Source organism: Gekko japonicus, unplaced genomic scaffold, assembly GCF_001447785.1.
Source record: "Gekko japonicus isolate JY-2015 unplaced genomic scaffold, Gekko_japonicus_V1.1 scaffold1947, whole genome shotgun sequence".
NCBI lineage: Eukaryota > Metazoa > Chordata > Lepidosauria > Squamata > Gekkonidae > Gekko > Gekko japonicus.
The window spans coordinates 242360-264494 of NW_015159772.1; the positions used below are offsets into that span (position 1 = coordinate 242360).

Consider the following 22135-nt stretch of genomic DNA (forward strand, 5'->3'; position numbering starts at 1 on the left):
AGATTAATAAGGTAAGGGCCTTGTAGTGGTGGTGCATTAAAATAGGTTCGAGCATTACTGGAATGTGTGAAAGTCAAATGTAGACTGTTGGAGTCAAATATAGGCGCTGTTGGATACTAGAAGATGATGACGTGTGAACAAGGTATAGGATGTCAGTTGATACATTCTGCACCATGATTGCATTGCATGTAGGAGGCTCTCCTGTTTTGTTCTTCTTACACTAGTGCTGGTGCTACAAATCGTAGATCCAAGTATTTTCTACAGATGGACTCTACTTTGTCACACCACAACTTTTACTGGCAGTGCGTCCAGTGGAAGCCTCGTAGGTGCAGGGTGGGGGTGAGGCAGTGACTATTACAATACCAGAACATGAATGACACAGTTTACTGATCTATTTGTGGATAATTTGACAGTTTACCATGAATGAATCCCTGATTTGGCTGAGTACGTCTTCTTCAGAACATAGGAGGTGATTGTGTATAGAAAAGGGAGACAGAGCTATTACATTGCATAATAAGGCTACAGTTGAGGGTTCAAAACAAACAGTGAGTGGATTTAGGGATGGTGTGCTTCCAGCAAACTTTATGTTGGCTCATGCTGCAGTATCCCAAATCCATTGTTGATCATCTCTGCAATGCATCATTGAAAATTCGTATGCATTCTTGTCTAGTTAAAGGAGCAGTTGTCCCACATGGAGCAAAGTCACAGTGGTGAGTTGGAAGGAATGAAGCAGGAGGTCTCCCAGCTAACATGGGAGTTACATCAGCGCGACATCACGATTGCCTCAGCTAATGGTTCTTCCTTGAACTTGGATCAGCAGCTACGACTGGAGATTGAAAAAGCAGAGCGAAAGGCAGTGGAGCACAGGGTACAATGGCTTGTCTGCTTACCAATATTCTGATTTATGATGACAGAAACCCTGGATGCACGCTTGTTTCTGACCCTTTGGTGCGGTTGGCTAAACTTGAACATGTAAATTTACAAAGGACTAAAAATTTTCCGAAGATGGGAGTTGGGATTTATGCATTCTAATAAGTTGATGGGTTGAACAACAGTTAATTATCTTGGTGGGTGGCATGTACTGACAATTGGAAAAATCAAGTACTAAGTTAAAAAAAATCTCTTTCTGAAGGCTGTCCTGTCTCAGCTGGAAGCTCTCAGACAAGAAAATCACCATCTCTCAGAAATGCTGCAGAAGGTAAAGTATGAAGTGATGGAGATGTGACATTTCCAGTGAAGTATACTTGTCGCCTCTGGATAGCACTTAGCTATCGTGTTTGTTGTGCAGAGAAGAACATCTTTCATATATTTACACAAAGCAGGAAGGTGATCTGATATTTTTCTCCTGACGTTGGGAGACATAGGCACAGAGAGTGTACAAGGACTCAGTGGAGCTTAAGGGAAATCAGTGGGACTGACTTCTGAGTAAACATGTTAAGGATTGAGATAAAAAGACATGGAACTCCTGGTACATGTATTTTATATGTTATGACCACTAGGGGTCAGTGTAAGTAGCCTTAAGTGAAGATTTGTGAAGAAATCTGTAGCAGAAAATAGCTGTAAAAGGTGGCATTTACAGGCTGTCCACATGCCGTTTTGGTTGAACCATAGATGTATAGTAACTTATTTGAAACCATCCATATTGCCACTGGTCATAGATGTATGATCACAGTGCCTCATTTACATCACTTGTAGTCTCTTCTCAATAATAACGATGCTGTTGTGCATGCTGTTGTGCATGGTCATATGTTGCTGGAATCGTAGGACTTGTTTCATCTATATAGCTGTAGCAGGTTAGACTTGTTCCATATTAGTCACAGAATCAGGTTTGCCTATAGGAAATTACTTTTCTCCTTGGATGATCTCTGGAGAAGCCCATGGATACTGAGAATGTCACAAAAATGTGATCAGTGTTTCAGAAATGCCCACTTCTAGCTTGTTTTATGAAGGTCCCAGGAGGACTTTTGTTTGTCATTCAAAATGAGTAGTCTTGTGAGAAAGAGCAGTATCTGGCAAGGAAGCTACCTAGGAAGCTGCTGATCAGGCATGCTTTGCCCTGAATCATCATGGGATGTCTCCTGCACATTAGATGTCATTCATCAGTCAGTGGCATCTTCCCTCCTCCTTTTCTTCTTTCCTTGGTGTCCAGATTCAGGACTCTTTCCTGTCCTTTTTTTTTTTTTAATTTCATGGAGGTGCACATCTCCATGGGTAAAAGCCTTGACCAATTTCATTTTAAGGCCCTAGACTTGGGACTGTAGTCCTCCAAATTACTAACATTAAATGCTCACCCAATATATCCAAAATGAAAATGTCTTCCAGTGGCTAAAAGAGCCTTTGTCAATTTTATTTTAAATGCAGTGGGAGAGCAGCTCAATGTGGTGTGTAGGGATGGGCACCAACCAGCTCAGGAACTAAAGTTCATGATGAATTTTTCCTGGTTTGTGGTTCATGAACTAAAGTTCATGGCAGGTCAACTTTCATGGCAGGTCAACTTTCAATGAACTTTTCAGACAGTTCCTGGAGGTTCCTGCTGGTTCCTAAATGGATACATTTCCAGACAGACTCTGGGGGCTCAAAGAAAATGTTTACCAAACTTCAAAGGCGGGGCAGAATTCTCCAGTCTTGGAAACATTGTTGTCAGTTTCAAACTAGTCATGTCAGTTTCAAGAGGGTTTCCTCCCCTCCCTTTGCCCAAGTTTTTTTGTGTTTACTTACCCCTTTCTTGCGCAGACCTAGCAAAATCCCACCCACCCTGCTTGGATTTGTGGCTCTGTATTTTGAAATCAGTTCTTTTAAGTTTGCAATCCCAGTGGCACTGGGTTCTGCTGGGCACTCTATGATTGCACTGGTACTGCTATGCACCTTGTACATTATACTGGTTCTGCTGGACTTGCAAAAATGCCCCTCCTTGTTTGGATTGTGATGGAACTGGCATTGGCATATTGGCACTGGGTTCTGCTGGGCACTAGTACATTACACTGGTTCTGCTGGGCTTGCAACCCCCCCCCCTTGTTTGGAATGTGATTGTGTGTCCTGTTGTGCTGGCATTGCTACACTGGCACCAGGTTCTCCTGGGCAGTCTGTGATTGCACTGGTATTGTTGGGCACTCTGTACATTGCACTGGCTCTTGGCTTGCAAAAATGCCCCCCACCTTCAGTTTCTACATCAGAGATTCTCCATTTCATTCTACGAACAACCCTATAAGGACTAAGTATGTGTGACTGGCCCAAGGTCACCCAGTGAACTTCATGGATGAGCAACTATTTGAATATGTCTAGCAGGGAAAGGCTATATTAAACTAGCCCTTGACATGCTAGGAGACTGGAAATTTAGTATGCTGTATCCAACATTATACATTTTTAGACAAGCTACTCTTTGTGGGGTGAGGTGTTATTTCACCGCATGAATTTATCAGTATCTTGATCTATTTGGCTTGGGGGGGGGGACACAACAAAACAAGAAAAACTATGAGGTTCTATATTTCCACTTTAAATAAAGAAGGAAAATGTCACCTGAAAAATTAGGATGAGATTTTAGTGTGTCCAGAAGTGTTGAAGCTGTTGCAAGTTCTTTATCATGCTTTGTGTGTTAAATAAATTACATAATTTTACTAATTTAGTTGTTAAATCCTGAGATGAAAAATTGGAAGTGGCATTCTAAAAATTGAATTTTTTTTTTACTCCGGGCTGTGGAGCTGGTATCCTTATGTTCTGATTTGTGTTTGCAAGTGTGGTTGGTTTTGTCTGTAATAGGATCTTGGACTCATTGCTCTAGAGGAGTAAGTCCCAGCTGGTTATTTAAGCTTTTCTTTCCAGCCAGCAAATACACTAATCACATAGCAGTTTGAAACGAATGGAATGTCAGGAGGTTCAGAGTACACCCAGCTCCAAGCAGGCAGTCCCATTGGCTTTGGGTGTAAAATGGTGAGCTGTACAGCTGGAACACATTTAATGTGACTGACGTTTAAGTGATCACAAATTGGTCTTGAAGTTCACACCCAATTGAGACGAATGAGGGAAGCTGGTACCTCTGTAGGTTTGATTAGTTCAGTCTGTCTAGATATAGACTGGGTCAGACAACCTGTGATTGATTTCACTCTAAAGGGATTTTTCCCCCAGTAGAAGGCTTGGAATTTTTACTTCTTAAAATCGCATTGCTAACTTTAGGGAGACCTAGGCTTGTGAACAAAACCAGGCACCACTCAGTGAATTATTTTTGTCTTTGTAAGGTGAAAATCACAGCTGTGACAGAACTCCAGGAAAGTCATGCCAAGGCCCTAAATAGAGTGGAGGCTGAGAACCAGCAACTGCAAAAGGAACTAGCAGAAACTCGAGCCAAACTGGAAGCTTCCTCTCAGGTCTCCCAGGAGAAATATGAGAGTATTTTGCAACATTTGCAGCAACAAGTGACTGAGATCAAGAATACAGAGGCCAGGTAAATCTACACAGCCTTAGGAAGTTTGAAATACTGCTGTTTTTAGCCAGTAGTAAAAGCTGAAGCCATTCTGAAATGCCTTTTTAGAACCTCCAACCTTTCTCACAATGGCTGTTTGATTGTGGGAGAGCTCTTGTTTATGCTTTTGTTTATTGCCACTGCTATCAAAGCAGGTTTGGAGAAACACTGAAAAAAGATGTATGAATTCAACCAGTTGGGGTCCATCTGTCTGTCTTCCCTCCCATCCCTTGCAGGTCTTCTGATGGATCACTGATATGGAAAACACAGTTCTAGTATTGATCTATACATTGAGTATCACTAAGACTCACTGTACTGTTACACTTTGAATTCGCTACATGTTTTCTCTGCTTCAGGGATTTTTACCTGAAGCAGTGGAAATTTTTTCTTAGGAACCCTAAGCTTTTTTGTGTAACATTTGAAGGTAAAAGGAGCTGTTCCATAGGAACCGTAAGCATTTTTCTGTAACATTTGAAGGTAAAAGGAGCTGGCCAGGGCTTTCTCGGTGGTGGCTCCACTCTGGTGGAATGAGCTCTCAGAGGAGATTAGGGCCCTGCGGGACCTTGTGCAGTTCCTCAGGGCCTGTAAAATGGAGCTCTTCCGCCAGGCTTTTGGAGCCACCACCACCGTTAACCACCACAGTTAACCACTACCGTTAACAATTAACAACTGATAGCTGAAGGTGAGAGAGCCCTTTGTTTCTCCGGAATTCTTAATAACAGCTTGAGTCACCAGAAGGACAATTAAAAGAAGATCGAAGAACCAACTATGAGAAGTGTGAACTGAGTAATTATAGCCATTGGGAATTAATGCTACTAGCACTTTATTGAGTTGTATAGCCTAATGATTTTAGAATTGTTTTAACCTAAATTGACTTATGTTTTATTGTAAATGATGTACTGATTTTATGTAAGCCACCCTGAGCCGGCCTTGGCTGAGAGGGTGGGGTAAAAATCCAATAAATAAATAAATTTTAAAAAATTAAATTATTATTGCCAATTTATGTCTAGGAGAGTGGAGAAGCTTCAGTGCAAGCATGAAGAAGAAATGAGAGCCCTTCGGGTTAAGTTTGACTCAACTGTTCAGCGCTATGAAGAAGAAATCCAGAAAGTGGAGTGTTCATCATCTAGAAGGGTCCCAGCTGCATTATCCCCTAAGGTCAGTAGGGGCACATCAACTGAAGCCTTGTCCTACGACCATCACCTGGGGTCAGATTCATTGCAACTTGGAAATAAGAAACTTACTGATGATATGCTGGAAAAGTGTGACATCAGTCATGAAAGGGAACTTCTGTCTTTGGTAAGTAGTAAGAATAAAAAATTATGAATGCACTATGTGACACCAAAGTGAGGGTGCTGGGATTTATTTGTCTCTCAGATTACCTGTTTGAAAAGACACAAAAAAGTCTTTCAAGTGAAGCCTACCAGGAATTCAGGTGGCAGTGAATTGCTCACAAAAACATAATGGAAATGGATGCTCTGAAATTAAACTGAGGCAGTGGCACCTTTAAGAAGCAGACTCAAACTTTGTTCTGCTGCTTCAGACCAACACAGTTACCCACTTGAATCTGCTCAGAAAAAAAGTAATTATATTTAGCAGGGCTTACCCCCAGGTAAACGGGCATAGGATTGCCTTGTAAATTGAGTTTCAGAGGAGTTTCAGAGGAGACCTACAAAAGTAGGGAGGGGGGCAGTTCCTCATCTGGGCATACAGAGCCAAGTCCCAACCCCTGCCATCCCATTCATTTCTTCTCTAAAATAGTGATTGAGAAAGCAAAGCATGGAAAAGAGGTTGGGGTTTACTTGGGTTGTTCCCTAATTAGTTCAAAGCTTCAGATTCTAAACCTGAAGCTCCTCTCTTATAATACTGTTTTAGGATTGAAGAATCTCTCCCTTTCCATTGATATTTTTTTTAACTTCAGTGGAACATTTCTTTGTCACGATTTCTCTGCGTATTTCATCTCGGGTGGTGTCATGAGCGGCGGGGAGACCGGCAATAGAAGCTGAAGGCTGTTTCTCAAACCTCAGATCCAGGGAATCTCTCCCTATCTAGGAGTGACCTCCTCATTAGCCCGAAAACTCCTGGTCAGTGTTCCAGCACAGCTGATCCAGTCTTTGTTTTGTTCTAATCCTTCCTCCTTGGATGAGATCAGGTTCCTTCTTTATTCTCATCAGCCGTTTCTCCCTCCTGCTTAAAGACACAATTCTCCCCTGCCTGCCCTTCGAGCTTCCCTCCTGTCAGGGCCGGCTCTTCTGTTGTAACTGTGTTGCCGCCATCGGGGTAGGTCTTCCGGGGTTCCCTCCGGGATTCCCTTGCTCTCCCGGTCTCCTTGGTTTTTGTATCTTTGGGCTCTATTTATGGACGTCCTCTCCTTCCTGGTGAGTCGCCTCGTCCTGGGTCCTCTGACATTCTTCTTTTGGGAAACACATCTGTTTCTTAAAATTAACCACCTTCTGTTTTCTTCTGATCATCTGCTCCAACCAGTATATCCTGTCCAGAGTCCCAGACACATTCTGTTTCTGTCAGTGGCTAGTGTGAGGGAGGGAATGAAGCTGGGATTTTAAGCTTGTGAGATTCAGGCTTGGGGAACACATCAGAGAGACCCTTCTTGGATTGAAAATAATAATAATAATAAAAAATGTGAGAGGAAGGTACAAGAAGATCATTCTGTTCCCCCATCGGTGCTACTACACCAAGTGCAAACCTCACCCAGTGAAAAAGCAGATGTTGCTAGTCAGTAGCTCATGAATCAAAAGAGCAGATTTACTTATTTTTAAAAAATGAGATGGAATGTTAGAATCATGTCCAAAGCCCAAAGCTGTTCAGAAGGCTCTGGCAAAGCAGTTTCCGTGTCACATTGTGGATATGGGAGCTAGGAATGCCAATTGACTTGCTTGGGCTCTATTGAAATACATTACAGCAAACAAAAGTTGCAACAAAAATGTGGAATGGATTGAGAGACCTGCCCTGGGTCTGTAATGGCAGTCCCCAGAGTTGAATGATGGCCCCTGGAATCAGATAAACTGCTCTTGGCATAGGATGACAGCCCCGAGTGGAATTACAACCCTTGGGGACTGGAATCAGTACTCTAGTAGTGGAATGACAGCTCCCCAGAATGGAATGATGGCCCCTGGGAGTAGCATAAGTGTTCTGGGACTGGAATGACCACACCCAGAGTGGACTGACTGCTCCTAGGCATAGCAGAAGTGTTCTGTCATTCCAGTCCGAAAACAGTTCTGCTATCTCAGGGTTCATCATTCCACTCTGGGGGTTGCCATTCTAGTCCTAGAACACTTATGCTATTCCCAGGGACCATCATTCCACTCTGAGAGCTGTCATTACCATCCTGGAACACTTTTATTTTACTCTCAGGACCATCATTCCACTCTGGGGACTTTCATTTTAGGCCCAGAGCAGTCTGTCTGGGGCCGGGGACCATAATTCTACTTTGGGGGCTGTCATTCCAGGCCTGTTGTTGGTTTCTTGAAAACTGTTCTGCATTTCTGTTGGAACTTTTGTGTGCTGTAATGTATTGTAACAGAGCCCATGCAAATTAATTGGTATTCCTGGCTCCCATTATATCTGATGGGCTTTCAAACCTCACCCATTGTTACCAAAGGGCATTCCCGTTATTTGTTTCAGTATATCCTCACGCAGCTCACTATTGGCCGTTCCCTCCCTCCCCCATTGCAGTGTCAGCCACTGTCCCTGTCTTCTTTTTCCTTTGTTGTTCAGTCATACAGTCGAGTCTGACTCTTCGCGACCCCATGGACCAGATCACGCCAGGCCCTCCTGTCTTCCGCCGTCCTCTGAAGTTTGCTCAATTTCATGTTCGTTGCATCTATGACACTGTCTAACCATCTCATCCTTTGCCGTCCCCGTCTTCTTTGACCTTCAATTTTTCCCAGCATCAGGGTCTTCTCCAGTGAGTGCTCCCTTCTCATTTGGTGGCCAAAGTATTTGAGCTTCAGTTTCATTATCTGGCCTTCCAGGAAACAGTCAGGGTTGATTTCTTTTAGGATTGACTGATTTGATCTTCTTGCAGTCCAAGGGAAATTTCGTTTTCCTATCAGTTGGCAAATAAAGGGGGGAGGTAGCAAGTAGTTTTGTTGCAGCAGAAACGGCTGCTTAATGTGTTTTGTGCTCACCCCGAAGTTCACCTTAACTACCTACTGAGAAAGAAAAGGAGGAGGAAATGGAGCTAGCTGCCGCCGAGTTGGGCAAGGAAGCATCCTGGCACACAGCTGCAGCCTCACTTGCTAAAGACAGATGACTGGCCGGCTGGCTGTGCCCCACCTTCTCCACTTTAGAGATTCAGTATGAGTTTGGCTAGGCAACAGGCAAGGAGGGGGGAAACTGCCATAAGCCTACAGAAGTCTGTGACCCACTTCCATAGGCTGGGAAATGCTGCTCTATGTCATTGACTGTAATAGCCTTTGGCCATATACAATAAATGCTATCTAAAATCTATATACTATTATTTACCTGTGGCCCCCTCTGCAGATACTTAAATCTCCGAATTGGGGCCATGCAGATGTTAAGATGTTTCTGCAAACTCAGGGGACCCCCTATGTTTGTAGAAAAATCTGACTATTTAAAAAGAAATGATGGGGAATTTAAATTCCCCCCCCCCTGAAGAATAATTTCCCAGCGATAGAGGTGCAGCAGCTGGGAGCCACCCTGGGTCTGGCAGCCTGCAACGGAAGAATCTGTTGGCCTGAGAGAGCTGTGTGTATGTGTGTGTGTTGGGGGGGGAAGATTGCCAGCTCTCCCAGAGCTGCTCTGGGAAAGCTGTAGAAAGTAGCGGGGGGAGGGAAGAGTGCCAGCAGGAGATGCTCTGGGCGAGCTGCGGGGGATGCGTGGCGAGACTCTGCCAGCTCGCTGGGAACTGCCCTGGGCAAGTCACAAAGAGTGGCGGGGCATAGGGAGGGAAGACTTTGCTCTGGGTGAGTTGCAGAGAGTGGTGTGTGGGGGGAGGGAAGTCTCTGCTAGCTTGCCCAGAGCTGCTTCGGGTGAGCTGCATAGAGCGTGGGGGGAATTGCTGGCTTGCCCAGAGGAGCTCCATGGGAGCTATGCGGGGAAGCCTTGGCGGGGGAGGCGAACACAGAAAAAGAGAGAGTGATCAGGTATGGGGGGAAGAAAGAGAAAAAGAGAGTGATTGGAGTAGGGGATGGAAAGAGAGTGATTGTGTAGGGGGGCAAACAGAGGGAGAAAGTTAGAGATGGGATAACTGGATGGAGAAAGAGTGAGAGGCAGAGAGGAAGGGGGAGAGGGGAGGAAACAAAGGAGGGGAAATGCCCCCTCCCCTGCCTCCTGGTGGTTCTAGGGGCAGTTTACAATGTAGTTAAAAAGCATGATTAACAACAATTTAAACAGTAAGAACATAAGAATACTATAATCTTTAAGCGTCTAGCAGTAAAGTATGGAGAGAATAAACAGTTCAGAAATAGCCACCAAAAAGCCTTTCTGATTGCCAAATGCCTAGGGAGAATAAACACATATTTACCTAGCACTTAACGCTCAAACAGTGGATACCTGGAAAGTAGCAGTAGGAAGGGCATTCCGTAGGCAAGGTGCCAATACCAAATGACCTTGTATCTTGTGCACACCTACCTCACAACTGAGAATTAGAGCTCATGTAGCAGAACTACATGTTTTTGAGCAAGGGAACTTTTACCTTTAGCAGAACCTACAGTAACAGTGTCGGTAGATTCATTCTTGTGGAAGGAATGTAATCCTTAAAGTACCCTGATCCCAACCTACTTAGAACTTGAAGCACTCGCAGTTTGAATCATGCTTGGTGTGGACCTGAAGAGACAGTGTTGGGCACCAAATGTCCCTTACACAACCTGTGCAAAGTACATCAGGTTACACGAACTTTTCATAAGGTCTTGAAGTTTTCGAACTTGAACTTTAACAAGTGTACTTCCTAAACTATATGGCTGCTGAGGTAGGCTTTTAAATGATGGGGGCAGTGTGAAGAACCTGTATCCCAGTCCTGAGAATGTTTACTCAGAAGTAAGTCCCTTTTAGTTCATTAGGGCTTGAAACCCTTTGCAACACTGACATCTTAAAACCAAACTGAAAACTAATATAACTGTAATTCCAAGATTTGTTTCCTGACTGTAAAGAAGGTGAAGTATGATTTTAGGTGTTTGAGGAGGTTGGTCACTCTGTTACTGGAAGACTTAGCTACAGAAATCCATTCACTTTGGGTTGGATTGTGTTATAAGCTGGACTTTCTTTGTAACATTCATCCCCCCCCCTTCTATCTTTCTGTTGTATATATAAACTGGGCTAAAGGATGTACCCCTCATGCATCTAATGAAATGGACTCTGACTCATGAAAGCTATTGTAGGAATCAACATTGTTAGTCTTTGTAGCACCTCTGGCTTATACTTTCCCCAACTTCATTTGAATTACTGTAGTTATTTGTGGATTGGTAGCCTGATGAAACATTTACAGAGTGATCATCTTTGGACATGTCATCTATCTCCAGGTCATAATTTGTATGAAGCTAGATAGTGTCAAATAAAGCAAGAGTGCTGGTTTACTTCAGAAAAAAATAAAATGTGTTAGACCAGTCCAGATTTAATTAGTGAAAACTGAGGACTTTGTGTCCCTTAGGAAATTTCAGATTCTTCACCACTTTAAAGGCAACAGCTCTATGAAAAACAAATTTGAAATGTGCTTAAAGTCATTTACAAGATGTGGATGTTGTTCTTAAAATGACTTGAGAGCGTTTTAATCAGTACAGCTGCATTTCTGGTTACCTTGGTAATGAGGATTTCATTTGTATTTAAGACGAAGGGATGAAGCTTGTGGATTTCCATCAATACATTGTAAACTAATGTTTGTAGTGCAGTGTTTTCTCCATCACAGTTTCATGACAAAACGTAGCATGTAGGTCCAAAGACTCCTCCTGTCCCAAAGTTCAACACTTGCATTTTCTTTTTAGAGCCCTCTGCCTACTGCAAACATTGGTGTGATTGCTACGAAGTTCCTGGAAGAAGAGGAAGTACGATCTCAGTATATCTTGGAATGTTTAGATGTGCATATTGAGGAGTTGAAAAGGGAGAGTGAAAAGACAGTGCAACAGTACACACAGCAGCAGTGACAATGGACTGGTGAGAGCCGGCTTAATGTGAGACACGTCCAGCAGTGAATAGAGGTGTCTGTGGTCCATGCAGCTGTTATTGGGCTGTTCAGCTGTGTTAAAACCTAGAAAATGAGTTTTATCTGAAGCAAAACTCCTTGTCTGATCACAGTACCTGAACTATTGCAAAAAACATTCTACCTGCCATATTGGTTTGTGTTGCCCTGGAGCATACAGTGATACAAAAACAATATATGGCTTCCTGAAGGAGGGAGTTGTATAGCAGACTGTGGAAAGAACTTAACATAATTTTATGTATATATGTGAAGAAATATTAGGGTGTTTCTCATTTTATTGTTATATAAATAAAGACCATCACAATGGCTGCTTAGAGTATCAGGTAACAATCTGTTTTCATGAGCGTTTGCTACATGTTATGAAACTGAGTAACCATGTAAAAGACCTGCAGTTTTGGTTCTTGTTCTCCTATGGTGTTGGTAAAAAACATTTCCTGTGTCTCGTTGCTGTTGTCCTCACTTGCATACCAAATACTGAATTAATGATCAGCTGTTTCTGCTGGAATGTTCTTTAAAAAGGGAAGGTGTTCTACTGTATGAGGTAAGTTGGTTCAGAAGGTAAGCAGTAAACACCGATAAATGAGAGCAATTTTACTTATACAACAGCTGCCTTATGGAGTGCAAAGCAGCTGTTCACAGCCATGAGAGCAAATTTAGGAGCTTGGTCAGTGTGCCAGACGACTTTTAAGAGGAGGTTTAGTTCCAGCAAGGAATGGCGCTTGTCCTTGAGAAAACCAATTATCCTTTCCTACCTCCAACTCATCCCGTCTGCCAGTTGCTCTTTGGGTAATCTTAGCTGAATTTCTAATAAGATTTTGAACCTCTGAATTATCAAACTTAAAATTTCATTTCCAGTAAAATTTCAAAATATGAAGAGACATTCAGGCTTTTCCCCTTCCAAATCCTTGAAACAAAGTGTTCAGCTGAGCTCTAAATCTCTTTAACTTTTTCTATTCAAAATTTTCTTTTGATCTGTTATTTAGCCTGCCTTTATTTCTGCAAGTCAGAGAAGCCCATGGATGTGGCAGAGAAGATTTATTTTCCTTTTTATACATTTTAGATAGTTATACCCTGCTTTTGTGCCCTACTGCGGACCCAAAAAAAGCTTACAGTATCATTCTCCCTTCTACATTTTATCCTCACAAGAAAAACCCTGTGAGGTAGGTTAGGCTGAGAGGGTGACTGGGCCAAGGTCACCCAACAAACTTTTATGGCTGAGTGGAGATTTGAACTTGGGTGTCCCAGATCCTAGTCTGATGCTCCGACCACTGTATCACACCAGCTCTCATTTTATAAGGTTTAGCTTCCAAACCTGAGAAAAGTGGTGCTGGGCTTTACTAGCAACTCTTTAATCAGATCACCATTTGGGGAATTCTTGCTCTGTATCCGTATATGCATTTTGCCTGCAAGAGTAGTTGTCTTCCCAGCTTGTTAACATGCTATGCTTGCTGAAAAGAGTAAGAGTCCAGTAGCACCTTAAAGACTAACAAAATGTGTGGTGGGTATGAGCTTTGGTGAGCCATTGCTCAGTTCTTCAGATAGCTGTATCCAGGGCTATTTTTGGGCAGGAACACACAGGAACAGTGTTCCGGCTGGCTTCCGAGTTGGCCACGCCTACAGCCTGTCCTCCCTCGGGTTCCCCAGGTGCCTCGCAAGCTGCTGGGCGCCTGGGGAAGCCAAGCCGATCCAGGGAGGATCCAGCCAAGCTGATCCTGGGGAAGCCAAGCCGATCCCAGAAACTGCCTTCCTTCCCTTGGGTTCCCCATGTGCCCCGCAAGCTGTGGGGCACCTGGGGAAGCCGATCCTGGGAGGGAGCTGTGCTGTCGGGTGTGGCCTAATATGCTAATAAGAATCTGATGTTGGGTGTGGCCTAGTATGCTAATGAGTTCCTGCTGGGCTTTTTCTACAAAAACTGCCCTGGCTGTATCTGAAGAAGTGAGCAATGACTCACCAAAGCTCATACTCTACCACAAATTTTGTTAGTCTTTAAGGTGCTACTGGACTCTTACTCTTTTCTGCTTCTACAGACTGACCAACATGGCTATGCTTGCTGAGTTTCTTTTTACGGCTTTACACCACTCTTTTCCAGCACTTGCACATACAGTAGTTTGACACTGATGGATGACATAGAATCACACCCAACATGAAGACATGCCAAAACAATAACACGTTCTGATTTACTCAGTTCTGTAGGATGGTAAATAATGCCTGTCAAAATGCACAAAAAGCATTTCCTGTGGTTGAAAACTGGTTGTTCTGTCCCAATGAAATGAATGTGCTCTGTCCTCTTTGTGCATGAGCCCTTTATTCCTGTAAAGTAGCTCGGAACACAGGAAACATGTGCCCCTTGTCTCTAGCAGTTATCACTGTAGATTTACTCTCCAGATGGCTGAATATTTTCAAGGAGCTCTGCATCTTTTCTTGCACATGGAAATGAATTCCATCGGAATGGAGTTTTCCGAACATGCAAGTACTTCTGGATCCTTCCCAATGCAATTTCAAATAAAATTTATTAAGACAATGTGGTTATTTGTCATTTATTTAGTTAGGTTCAATGTTAAAAAATTGAGTGGAAAATGGAGATTGGTGATAAATGAGAAATACAGAAGAGGCCCATGCCTTTCCTTCCTAAATCTGAGAAAAATAACACTTGTGACTTGCAAGTCAAACTTGTTTCCACTTTAGGGCTAGAAAGGTGGGGGTGGGAAAGGGGCAGCCTAGCTGCCAGGGTGGCAGCTCCACTCAAATTGTACACTATAGCCAGATAGAATGAGTTTTATTATTGATCTGTATTGTTCCCACTGTAGCCCCACCAACCTTGGGCTGCAAACTCTGCAAGGCTATACCAGTGGGGCTGAATGGCAGGAAATGTACTCTGTCATTTGCATCACTTAATTTCCTGCACATTGCATAAGACAATTGCATTGGCTGGAGCAGCAGCCTGGTAGCTAACATGGGGCCCACAGGGCCCGGCCCCCTAGTGTTTCTTTTGGGCCCCCTCCCTCCTGGGCTGCCCCCAAAGTGCTCCAACTTACCAACTGCACTGTACTTGCATTTAATTAACTGACAGGCCCCCCAAGGCCCCCTCTCCCAAAATTCCCTAGCTACAGGGCTGGCAGCAGCCAATATAGCTTTAATGCTGTAGCTATACAACTTCCCACCAAGAGGGGCTCCATTTGATACCTAATTGTATAGCTTTGTTTGCAAAGGTCCTGCAGTGTCATTTGTAAAACCCATTTGATTCCAGTGGGTACACTCACACTGTGCAATGACCACTGCTGTCATCTGCAGTGGATGGGGGCAAGGAAAAATACGAAGGATATTATTGTGGGGTTGGGGGAAGAGAGACTTGACTTGAAGTAGATTGAAGTGTAAGCTTCAAATGTGTGAGTGAATATATTCCAGGCATAAAAATAAGTGTGTGTGTGAACACAGCCTTAAATTTTCTGCTCCAATTAAATCTAAAGAAAAGGTGATACATGCAACAGTGTAGTTTCACATAGCTTTCTTTGGGGTTTCATAGGTCAGGTGGTAGTGCCTAATTGTTCCTCCTGCTAATTAATCTTGAAAAGATTCTTACATTGTGAAAACCCTAACCTAGTTTGAGCCAGCTAAAGTGCATCCAAGGATGAGCCACCAAAATCTAAACTTTAAACATTCTGAGTATTCTTTTTTTTTTTTTTTAATCCTCATACATATTTGGGGTAATCTCTGACCCATAAAGGCTATGAACTATCAGAATTTCCTCCCATGCCTTGTGCCGCTTAATATATTTTCCTACAGCAAAGGTACTTTCGTTGGTTAATTCTAGGGAAACATTGATTTGTTCTTGGAAAGAGAGCTGGAATCACACAGGTGCCAAGAACCTGAGACAGTTCTGAACTTTGGCAGACCAATCTGTCAGTCCCAAAATGAATGCGTAATTTGAGATGAGCCAATTGCACAAGGAGGCTGACATTCCTGGTCCTTCCCTGCATATTCAGGGGTACAGAAACTACTAGAGGGTGCCTGATAGTTCTTGATAAGTAAAAAGTTGGGGGTATATGCGTAACTCGTGAGCAATATCCTAATGTCTCTTGAGTGGGCTTAATGTGTGTTGAGACTGTAAATATGCATGTTTTGGAGGAAGAGGAGGAAGTTTGTTTATCCTGGAGGGTGATGACAAAGCTACTGCAGACTTCTGAGGCGCTTTTATCTGTGGCTGCAGGGTTTCCATGCCTCCCGAATGTTGAACATCCCTTAAGAATAATCAGTTAGCTTTAACGATTTTATAATTAATGAAGCTGGAGGGGAGTTTTGTCTTTGAACTGAGACTTTTAAGAACACCAAAGAGTTTCCTTTTCGTTTGTGAGGCTGAGCCAGATGTGTGCCTTCTACTTTATGTATTTAAAAATCTTTTGGAAATCTACTTGTACATTTGTGCATTTAATTGGTAATCTGTATTGTAAGAGTTCAAAGAGTATTTAAGGATTGTGCTGTGGCTAATATTTAGTATTTATTAGACATCGAAGATAGCAACCAACAGTTAGCTTGTCTGTCCATTAAAGATCTTCAGAGGTGATCAGGAACAATCTTTGTGCACATGATTTATTTATTTACTTCATTTATTATCCGCCTTGCTGAGATTCAAGGGCAATTATACAATTTAAAACATTGCAATAAGAACAGCGTTATACACATGACAGTGCAAAGAAATGGAATTACAAAATTAGATAGCATTGCACTGAAAACAGTTTAGTACATACAATAAATAAGGATTACAAGATTTTATAAAGGACAGGGAAGGTCATCTACAGCCAGCGTAGTGAACTGGGATTAAGTCCTGGTTTAGAATAATGGTCTACGGGAAGGAAAGACTCCAATCTGCCTGAATGCCTGTGCTCAAGGCAATGGAATTCACAAACCAAAATATTTTCAATCATGCTCAGTGTGCCAGCAGGAAAGCAAACTAAATTTGTGCCTGTTGCAAAAAAAAAAGCAACAAAAATAGGTTTATTGTGACATATGAATGCAGCCATATTATCATTGGAGGGTATAATAGATGTCATATTTTGTCAACCTATATTGAAGAATGCTATAAAATAGTTTTAAATTGTGCCCATCCTGAGGATTTTTTCTATTTGAGTTACTCAGAGGTGAGCAGGAGCCAAAGCCCTACCTATCGCCTTAGCTACTGGTTTTAGAAGGCTCCAGGGGGAGCATAAATTGCTTGTATTTACTTCTATTCAGTCCCTCCCACCCAGTTTTCTTGTGTAGATATCTCCACCACCACCACCCTCTGTGGGCTATGTATCTGGTGAAAGAGGTAGGGATGCCAAGTCAATTTTTCTTACCGGCGGGGGAGCCTCCGGGAGCCATCTGTCGATGTGTGTGCGTGCCGCCAGCACGTCACCAGAAGTGACGCGCTACGTCGATCACATTGAAGGCGTGGCCCTGATCGTCGGAGGGAAAACCATAGAGTTTTCCCTCCGACGATCGGGGCCACGCCCCCAACGTGATTGACGTGGTTGCATCACCTCTGGTGACGCAGCCACTCTGCGCTTCGGGGGGCGGAGTTCCCCCTGGGGCCCGATTCCGCAGCGGTGGGAATCGGGTCTCCGAAGCGGGGGTTTACCCGCCACCCGCCCCCACTTGGCAGCCCTAGAAAGAGGGCAAACTGTGTGTGTTGTACAGTTCCTATAGAATGAATGGACCAGACAACATCCCAATGTTTGAGCTAAAAGTGAATCAGAGTGTGGAACTTTTGACAGTTGCATACAGATAGTGGGTGATTTGGTTCCTCCTTCTATATGGTACCACTGTTGCTCAGAAGGAACCCCTGAGCTTAAAGGAATTGATTATTTGGAAAAACAGGGTGTGGGCAGACAGTGCCCAAACCTCCCATAGTTGTCTGGTTTGGCCTCTTTTGCCTTGTTGACTGTATCCAGGCCAACTCATGTTACGACCTCAGGTATAAGCTTAGTTTAGCCATTTGTCTGGCCCCTGCCACACACACATGGTTTGACCAGATACCAATCCTGTCTATCAGAACCTCCGACTGCTATCCTTTCCCCCAATTTCAGCTGTCTTACAGTCTACTACGCACTCAGATAAGGCCAGCCTAATGGAAAATGCCCCAATAACTGCTTTAAAAATTCTCTTCTGTGTTTGGACTGTCAGGATAAGAGAACCACAGAAGGCCCAACAGGGTAACAGCATACCGATGGTAAGACCCCAGGAAGGATCTCAGTTTAGCCCATTTCTACCCTCCCCCCCATACGTGCTTGGTTTGGTCCGCCTGTTCTCTGGCTGTTGTTGGTAGGTATGGGCGAAGCCTGTCTCCCATCCTGTTGCCTTACCTGGTGCCCATCATTTTCTCCCCTACACCCAGATTTGGACTTCCATGTACCCTGGACTTACATCATCCTTCACCCACAAAAAATGCTCACCCACCGATAGGGGCCCAGATCTTCAACTTTTCATCCTATGCTGTCTTGGATTCTGTTTTTAACCATAAATGAGGCCCAAAGCAGAGCTCCACTGTTCAGAGCCCAGGTAAATCCAGGTGCAGAAAACATCTCAAGCCCTCCTTGTTTGTAGTTGATTTGACACCTGAACCATCTTCCATTGTTGACATCACCAGACTACAGCACTATCGGACTCTTCTTCAAAACAGGCAGAGTATGTTTTTCTTCTCCCCATCTTACTTTCCATCCTGATTGTAAAGTTTCACATCTCTGTCTCCTTGTTTCTTAGCATAGCTGCCTTCCATCCTAGATCACAGTGCCTTGCCACTAGCCAGTGTCCCCCATTGAATTCCACTGCAACAAAGAAATAGCTGACCTAACTGCTGTATGCATTGTGAATATCAGGGTCTTCTTCCTTTCCTTCTGAAATTCCTCCCCTTCTTGTTCCATCCACCACATTTTTGGGTCCCTTTGGTGCAATCCCTTGTCTATCTGTGGATTGGTTTGCTATAGAGACGACACGTGGGAGGACACATAATTTAAAGAATTGGGCATTTAACTTAAAATATGACTGAAAATTAGGACCATGCAAAGTGAACAGTTTTGTTGGGTTGTCATATGTAAATTAAGGAAGGCTGAGCGCCGAAGAATAGATTCTTTTGAACTATGGTGCTGGAGAAGACTCTTGAGAGTCCCTTGGACTGCAAGAAGATCAAATCAGTCAATCCTAAAAGAAATCAACCCTGACTGTTCCCTGGAAGGCCAGATAATGAAACTGAAGCTCAAATACTTTGGCCACCAAATGAGAAGGGAGCACTCCCTGGAGAAGACCCTGATGCTGGGAAAGATTGAAGGTCAAAGAAGACGGGGACGGCAAAGGATGAGATGGTTAGACAGTGTCATCGATGCAACGAACATGAAATTGAGCCAACTTCAGAGGACGGTGGAAGACAGGAGGGCCTGGCGGGAGATGATCCATGGGGTCGCGAAGAGTCGGACTCGACTGTGCGACTGAACAACAACAACATATGTAAATTGCTGTGATGTTACTACAGTTTGAACGGTTTAGCTTCACTGTCTGGTGCTTTCGTCTCAACTCCTTCGTTTTTATATTCTGTATCTTTTAGGGCAGTAAAGTTACTTGCTGGTTAAGTTTTTGTTTCCTTTCTCTTATTCTCTACTTGTCGACTTACTGTGGCAAACTGGGACCCATGTATACATTAAACTAAAACGTTCCCCTTTTGCCCTTAAACTTGTGTTTTATATGTATATGTAGGATACTCTATATGTTACAGGCTTCTTATGAGGACTGATTTGGGTAACAAGCAAACAAAGACCTGAATCCTGACTAATTAGGTTGGGGGTGGGAAGGGCAGAACTGCAACAAACAGCTGACCTGAGGGATTTATGCCTTGTGAAGATCCAAGTGGGGATGGAATGAAGATAATGAACAAATTTCTGAAAGCACCCTTCTGGAATTAAGGGGATGCCAAGAGAGCAATAGGTTTGTATGAAGGCTATTTTGTCATACTGTAGAGAAAGAAAGGTACAGAGACGTCACTGATCGATGGAACTTTCTTTTGGGTGAGTCCAGCATTGGAGGGTAGTTCCTTTTCCAGATGCTATTTATCAGTGAGCTTCAAAAAACGATTAGGCAAAGTCTTAAAACCTCATCAATGATGATTAACTATAAAATTGAAACGAGAGTCTTGTTTACCTCTAAATACTGGCACTGCAAATAAACAGGAAGGCCTGTAGTGTGTGTGAGCATGAGACTGCCTGCTAGAGGAAACAGAATGCTGGACTGCACTGGTTTTGGTCTGTTTCAGCAAGGGAATTTTCATTGTTGTGAGCACCTTTGAATTAAGAGGCTTTAGTTTTCACTGGCAGTGTTTTAAAGAACAGAAGATTTTATGATCTAGTATTTAAGAATACTTGTCCAGAATAAAGAACACCTACTAACTGGGATGAGTAGGGAATGGATAGATGCAGCTTTACTGGAGGACAGAAACAAGCTTTGTAGGTGGACTCTGGCCCCTGCCACACGGCAGGGAAAAAGCCGCCAAAAAGATCCCCTGGCCGCACCACCTTTCTCCCCGGCACGATCAGACGCCGGGGAGAAAACACAGATCGGACGACGAGCCAGCCGAACTGCGCATGTCGGAGCATGCGCAGTTCGCCTAGGAGCCGGGGACGTGCCGGCGCAAGGATGCGCCGGCGATCAGACTCCCGGTTTGCGGCGCACCATTGGGATGAACCACCTCGGTAGGTGGTTCCAACTTGGAGCGGTTTATCGCATGGATGGGCCAGTTCGGGGACGGAAGCACTACGCTTCCCAAATGTTGTGGTGTGATCGCGGCCATTTGCTCCGCCCCCGAACTGTCCCGCTACTGGCCCAAATCCCCTCGTGTGAACGGGACCTCTGTGTCATAGTCAACGTCACATATTGTCACATGGTATGTTGAATGGATTGTTATTCGGCTTACTTCCGAGCCAGTATTGATAGAAGATATTTTGGTGAGTGGGGTTTCTTATTTTTATCCCACCCTGCTTCACTTGTACCTTGCCTTTCCCCCAAAGGAGTTCTGGGTGGATGGCGTGCATTTTGACACATTTTCTCTGTTAGAGGGTTACCTCACATTTTATAATAGAAGTGGGTCTATACTGGATTCAGCCATGCATCAGATTCCGAGTGAGTTGACAGTACAATGGCTGGAAGAAAGTGGAAACTCCAAACACAAACGCGGCGATTATGGTGATCCTTTCCCCAAAATCCTTGTCATAAACAGATTGCTGGCACTGAGTCCCTCTCTGCCCTCACCACCTGACCTGTGGGTAATCAAAGCAAGGATTTTGAGCATCTCCAAATATTTAAGAAGGGGATATTGTTTGGCTCAGAATGGGATTAGTGTGGTACTTCCAAGTGTGCTTCCCTACTTGTTTACTGATCTGATCTCTGGCTGCACCTACTGGGCACAAGGTAAACACTTGATGGGGGGCAACTATCACATTGCACTTAGGCATGTTTTCCAGGTGAGTATACCTTCAACATCTGTGCCTTACCTGTGAGTTGAACTTAGAATCAATCTCCCTGTTTGCTGCCTGACTCAAACAATACGATTCCCAGCTTTGTGTAGCAGCCATGGTTTAGATTTCATTTCTTCATGCCATGTGGCTGGGCCTGCTTCTTTACATTAGGGGAAATCAGTCCCTCCCCTCGATAATGATTTGGGCAGGTCATTAAAGAACACACATCACTCAGTTTGCCCCTTCTTTGTGCATGGCAAACTGCTCTGCATCCAGACAGATCTACAGCCATTCATTTAGATATGACTATTTCAAGGTCGGTGTTACCCTCGCACAGACAGTTTTATCTCTGAGCAGCATACATTTTCCCCAAATTTAATTCTATGCACTTATGTCCTGCTCTTCCTCCAAAATCCTCCAAGGAGCTCAGGACAGTGTGCATGACAGCTTCCTGCTTCTCACATCAAAAGGAAAGATGAGAAGAAACATCTACCAAAAGACTCTACCCAAGAATGCTAAAGGGGTGTCATGCACCAGCAATGTTCCATCATCTTATGTGGTTCGTGCCACCAGTATTCCACCTCTGACTTTTGGGTCCAGTCTATTGTCCCACAATAGCAAGTGCAGACAAAAACAGCTCCAGTCATGAATCTTATGAACACACAGCCTAATCCTATGCAGGATGCAGAATTTTCAGGGAATATGCACATCAAGTGTTAATCAAGGAAAACTGGTGAAATATGCTTGCAATCCTGTGCACACCAGTGGAGCCTGGACCATTAGGGCAAATGGGGTAATGCCCCATCAGTTCAGCTCCTGCCTGCTTACTGCCCTTACCAGACAGTGAAGGATGTGGTTGGTGGCCAGCAAAGTCTGTCTTCAGCACTGCAATCAAGGAGCTCTCTCCCACCACCAGAAGGAATAGCAGTGGGAAGAGAGGGTGACCAGGATGACATCTCCTGCCATAGCAGGAGACTTGACAATCTTTTTTAGCAAGGAGCCATCCTTATGTCTCCATTTGAGTGTCTGATT

The 22135-nt window shown here is 43.8% G+C and overlaps 1 protein-coding gene across 1 annotated transcript in view; it reads left to right on the forward strand.

The window, feature by feature from the left end:
- CEP63 (centrosomal protein 63kDa) overlaps positions 1-12080 on the forward strand; it is a 60941-nt gene extending 48861 nt beyond the window's left edge. Inside the window, exons 10-15 of the mRNA XM_015406642.1 lie at positions 225-229; positions 671-868; positions 1133-1198; positions 4233-4438; positions 5467-5755; positions 11416-12080. Of these exons, the coding sequence (XP_015262128.1) occupies positions 225-229; positions 671-868; positions 1133-1198; positions 4233-4438; positions 5467-5755; positions 11416-11574 (923 nt within the window). The 3' untranslated portion in view covers positions 11575-12080. The remainder of the gene's footprint in view (positions 1-224; positions 230-670; positions 869-1132; positions 1199-4232; positions 4439-5466; positions 5756-11415) is intronic.
- Positions 12081-22135: the final 10055 nt, after the last annotated feature.